The sequence below is a fragment of the Thrips palmi genome, unplaced genomic scaffold (genome assembly GCF_012932325.1).
Source record: "Thrips palmi isolate BJ-2018 unplaced genomic scaffold, TpBJ-2018v1 HiC_scaffold_11, whole genome shotgun sequence".
Lineage (NCBI taxonomy): Eukaryota > Metazoa > Arthropoda > Insecta > Thysanoptera > Thripidae > Thrips > Thrips palmi.
Genome location: NW_023144622.1, coordinates 8,250,156 through 8,255,738, shown reverse-complemented (window position 1 = coordinate 8,255,738; position 5,583 = coordinate 8,250,156). Strand labels below are relative to the sequence as shown.

Below are 5,583 nucleotides of genomic sequence, written 5' to 3'. Positions count from 1 at the left end.
TTCGTTGCTTTTTTGGGGATGGACGAATCAGTTTGCTTCCGCCACGAGGCGCCAAACTTGAGTCAGCCGAGCCCCCGCGTCTGTTTGAACGGCTTGGTGGCGCGCAGAGCGGCAACTTTGAAAAAACCGGAAGCAAAAAGTGAGTGCGTGCGTGTGCGGGTGGGTAAATAGATCCCGCTTCGCATCCATCCACTGTTGCTGTGTGTTGTTGGTCCTTTTCGACAAAAACGTTGGCTGTTCGACGAAATGACTGCCACATTTGACAAGAGACAGGCGTACGTACTTTCAAGTGGGCGTGGGTGGAGGATATAGAACTCTATTGGAAATCAAGCAGGTCATGTATTTTGCTTCGAACAGTTTTGCTAAGCATCCTACTGAATCAATCGTCACTGGAGTTGGAGGTTTCAGTCGCCGGTCCCGGGGCCGTCGCGGGCGCTCCCTACTCGGCTCGGCTCCACACTCGTGGTAGAAATGTAGCAGAAATAATGAAAGGACAGAGGACGGAAAGGTTAGGTCGCGGCGCCGTGCCAAGATGTGTGTGAGGCTATCGGCCATCACGGACCATTGCCCCGGACGCCCGGACGCCCAGGACGCGAGGCGCCCGAAGAAAGCCCACCGGACACCCCTTGTTGTATTTACTAACATATCGCCCCGTCCTGTGGCCTCCCGCGCCAAAACACCGTTCTGTTTTGACGCTCCGGCAGGCCGATTCTGGACCGCGCTTCGTCGCGCTGTCTCACTCGCACGCCAGCGGGACGCCACGTGAGTGCGAGGGAGACAGCGCGACGGGCGCTGCGGTGCGATGGCTTCTTTTCCTCGCATAAGTCACTGTGCCCGGAACTAGTCACGCACGCGACCTGATAGCCAGCGTAAAATAGCGGATCGCGGAGCTCGTCGCCAAGATCGTGTCGCCGCCCGCCAGGGGCGAATGCTGCGCCCGCGAGTTAGGCAGACGCCTCCACGGCGTGTGCGTTGGGTTGCCTGCCCGCCAGGCGCGGGCCGCCCGAGATCCACACTTCGAGCTCGGACCGGTAGCGGCGTGGCGGCGCTGGCGGCGGGCCTGGGGCCGGTGCTGCAGTTGCTGCTGCAGTGGGTGCTGCAGTGGGTGTTGCGGGTACAGTCGGCGGCGGGGAACACGCACTTGGCGGCTTTGGTGACTGGTCCGGAACCATACATTTCTGCAAAACAGTTTTTCAAATGTGAAACAAGAGCAATGAGAGTCTCTCCTGAACTGTGGACTGGGCTCGTTAGTTCTTACCCACGACCACTTTTGACCAGTACAAAAGTACACGTCTAAAACACCACTGACCTCGAATCGGACTTCCTCGACGAACCTCTTCCACGTTGAGTCCTTCCTACGAAGGACAGTGCTTCCGTAGCCGGTTGGGACGCAGCGGGGCTGCAGATGAAACTCCGATTTGTATCTGAAAAAGTTATTAGCACTTGAGACCAACAGTGACGTGAAGAGAGTGCCCCTGAACGCAGCCGGAGGCAATCACGTTCTTCCATAGACATCATTAAAACCATATAATTCAAGAAAACTATTTAAATCAATAAAATGTACCACCCAAGGAACATGACAAGTCAAAACAAAGTCCAAATTAAGTCTGATGTCACATAATTGGCACAATTAAAGGCCTCAATACTCTCCAAAAAAACCTGAAGCTCTTTGTTCCTCACCTGTGTTGCGGGGATGGGGGTCCGCTGTCCTCCCACTCCAAGTGCAGGCACGATTCAACCGACATGGTCCTGGACGAAATGGGGCGCTGATGCTGCCACCTGTCAACCGAGCAGGAAACTGCCAATCAGTGATTTGGCTGCTTTGATCCCCGGTGTGTTGCAGCCCATGGTACTTGGCAGCTATTTATACGAAGAAGGTTTGCCGATAAGATAGAGCTCGTAAGTTTCACTGAACGTCCTGTTCTGCCTGGGAATAGAGGGAGGGCGGTGGTGCGTGGCAGGAGGGGACGGGCGTTGTCGCGGTGTCGTGACAACCCCGGTCTCTCGAAACAGCGCCATTCCAGGGGATTTGGACGTGTCCCGAACTAACTGTCCCAGTCACGGCCAGCGAGGGACCTTGAAGCGGAACGGCCGATAAGTGAGCGGTACTCGAGACACCTGGCTGAGGCACTGTAGACACTTTCCTTGCCGCCCGATAGTAACGCCGGCAATAGACACGTTTGGCCGATTCCAAGCAATGTCGAAGAAAACCGCGAAAGAGAATGCTTACTTGTTTGGTTATTTAGGTACGGTTCGGATCAAACACGGGCCGTCTAAAGCGTCTAAAGGATTGCCAGCATCAAGCTTCTTAGTTTATATCAGGGCTTGCCTTAGCAAAGTTGCATCAGTAGGCATTAGTCACTGTCCACGCCTTGGTTGTGGGCAGTGTAAATGTTTTCGCAAATAGTTCTGGACAGAAATGATGTCACTATAAAGTCGATGATGTTGTCACGCCTAGTTGATGACAATAATGTCGTCAGACATCTAGTTGAGAATGTTGTCTGACTCGCATACATCACCAATTTTTTGGTGAAGGCATCAATTTATGATGGAATAATCGTGCATCAATAATTTTGTCATTGACAACACTCCTTTCTAGTGCACCTGCAGTCTACAAGCTCTCTCTCTCACTCACCGACAGGGAACGGAACGGGTCTCCGCGACGAAGCAGTGCGTTGCCAGAGCAGCAGCAGAGTGTGGAGTGTGCAACAAGCTTGCCTTTATACGTTTCCGCTCGGGCCGCGCGATGAGCGATACTGAACACCAGCTATGACGTGTCTGGGTCCTCGGCCGGCGGGGTTCTTGCCTTTCGGCCTTATCTCCGTCCGCTATATTTTCGCCCGATCAAAGGACTTTTTACTGTGACGTGCGTGGGCGAGGTGGGCGTGGTGGGATCAGCGAGGAGTGACGCGAATAACGGCTGTCCATAGGTTGATAGTGATTGTCTTTTCTCTTACGCGTGGTGTCAGCGGATCTCTCGCATTGTTTCGGACACACGATTGAATTTTCTATTCGCGTCAGGTTTTGAGAGGTGCAGGACTTCTTCGAGTTCCCTATCTCTCGTACGTCCTCACCCACCCACTGTTGCAGGTGCAGCCGGAGACCCCGCTCCTGCTTCTGCCGCGGTAGTACGTGGCGCCGCTCTGCGACGGCGTCCTGGACCTCTCGAACTTGGTGCCGCCGTTGTGCTGCGGGCCCTGCAGGGGCGGAGGCCGCGCGCGCTCGAACCTGGCGCCGACGGCTACCCAGCCCTGCTGCGGCTGCTGCACTGGTTGCGGCGGCCGCCCGGACCCCGTCGGCGTGGTGTCGAAGGGCCTCGGCAGCGAGTACGAGTGGCCGTAGCCGGTGCCCACCGAGGGACGCGCCCCCGCGCGGGACCCTGGACGGGACCCTGGACGGGACCCTGGACGGGACCATGGCGGTTCGCAGTGGGCCACGGGGGAGCGGGACGAGGTGCGGAGTAGCGCTAGTCGGGCCAGCTCCTCGGGCGTCCGACGGCTCCAGTGCGTCGCCCGGGGGCGGCTCGCGCGCTCACTGCTGTCAAAACACGAAAATGAAGGTCAGAGGATGTTGAGACTGTAAGCTTAGCTCACTGGAATTATTGCTACGATGATTTGCTTTCACAGAAAAGTTTTAGCCCTGTTCCGCTTAATAGATCGGCTTAGCATTTAGCCAGGTCAAAGTTCGTCCGATTCTCAACAACCACTGTGCGCACGCTTACAAGCACTGTCTTGCGCACTGTAAGAAATTTGTCAGCCTCTGCGGAGGGTTAGTTCCCCGTGGACGTCAATCGATCAGTTAGTAGTTTAGCCTTTTTACCTGGTAGTGCTCCCCGCGACACTGTCGTTGTGGTAGAGGTCAAGATGTGGTTCTGAGAGCGACCGAAGCTCTTCCGTCAGCGGTGAAAATCCCGCCTGCCGGCGCGAGAGACAGATTTAGCAAAGTGAAAAGAACACCCCCACAAAGAGCTCCTTCTCGAACCAAGATGATAAACTTGCATCCAGTGAAATTCCTTGTACGTTACAAGTAAATTCACTTCTTCACTTATGAATTCACCTGTACGTTTCAGGTAAACTCTCTTGTTATCACTTATGAATTTACTCAGATGTTTTAAGTTATTTTGCAAGTGGTTTTGGTTCGAGAAACGACTCTTTTTGATGCAATATAACGTTTAAATGTTTGCCTTGCAGGTGAAACGTACGTGGCTCATGGACGTGGGCGTGGTCGGCCTGCTCAAGGAGAAGGCCGTCGTCGGCGTGGCGGACAGGCTGCGTCCTGGAAACGAGCACGGCGTGGTCATGACGGCGGTGAGGGAAGGGGGAAGATCGCTGTTGATTGCGGTTATTTCGAGAAGCAATTTCAAAACGCCACTTTTTATCTGCATCATGGTAATTTTCACTTGTTTTACAAGCGCCTCTTACCATCTTCATGCTCTACATCAACCCAAATTCTCGAAAGAACCAAAGTGTTGCTCCATGATAGTTTTGTGTCGAAGTGCACCCCCAGTTCTCGGTGTGCATAACATTACTGAAATGTTGGCAAGTTCACCTGTTCTGTTGTTGTGCTGCTTAGGTTGGTACCGATGGGCGCACCCGCAGGTCCGCAGCGCCGAGGAGGCCAAGTCCGTGTCCCTCATGGTGGCGTTGGCGTGGCGGTGGCGCTACCCCCGGCGCGGGGCGGGCTTCCCCCGGCGGGGAGTATCGCCGCGGTGCGGGGTAGCGGCGACGCAGAGAGGGCGCCACCACCCAAGGAGGGGCTGCAATCATCACCAGGGCGAGTCTCAGTCTTCCGTGGAGTCGAGGAGCAACTGATTCCCACATTCGTAGTATGCAAATTATGCGAAATTATGGACACTTTCTACCCTACATCCAGGCGGCAAAACCGTCGACGAAATGTGTTGCAAATACAGGAGAAGCACTACCGCAATCATTGCATGTAAAATAGCACCACTCGTCATCACTCGGTCCGATTGCATCTTCTTTCTGACTCTCTGACTCTCGTCGTACGCTGACTAGGATAATTTAGCACGTATGCGTAGCGCACGCTGACCTGCTGAAAACCCTTCTTCTCTACTTGCCTGTCGCGCCTGACCCGCGGACGTCGCTTACACTTCTTGAACAGCCTCGCACTTGCACTAATTGCATTGCCTTGCACTTGCACTGCCTTGAACTTGCACTGCCTTGCACTTGCACAGCCTTGCGCTTGCGCCGGTCCAGCGGCCCTGCCGGACGGGACGGGGCGCCGAGTTGCACTGCGCCTGCATGCGGTGGCGTTTGAATGGACTACGGATGACCGGATGTGGAGAGGAGCGGAGGAGGGGGAGGAGGGGGGAGGGGGACCACGTGATGACAATATGAACCGGCGCCAGTATGACCGCACAGGGCAGCCAACAACTGCACAGGTGGACTGGGCCCCCTCCACGTGACGTGTGCTTTGGTCGACACACTGGTGACTACCGGCCTGGAACCCCTCCCCCTCCCCTCCTCCCCGCCTCTCCGACGAGGTTGACACATGGCCGTGATTCTGACCAGACTGCCCTTTACCGCCCCGCTGCAGACAGATTCCGAGAGTCTCGCTCTGTCT

General features: G+C 55.3%; 1 protein-coding gene across 1 annotated transcript; it reads right to left on the bottom strand.

Moving 5' to 3' along the window:
- Positions 1-319: 319 nt before the first annotated feature.
- On the bottom strand, positions 320-4,659 carry LOC117639718 (serine/threonine-protein kinase STE20-like). The gene is made up of 7 exons (XM_034375594.1): positions 4,549-4,659; positions 4,202-4,275; positions 3,820-3,914; positions 3,079-3,537; positions 1,681-1,779; positions 1,310-1,424; positions 320-1,178 (listed from the first exon to the last, which is right to left on the bottom strand). Exons 1-7 carry the CDS (start codon positions 4,634-4,636, stop codon positions 945-947), a joined length of 1,164 nt encoding a protein of 387 aa, XP_034231485.1. The 5' UTR covers positions 4,637-4,659; the 3' UTR covers positions 320-944.
- Positions 4,660-5,583: the final 924 nt, after the last annotated feature.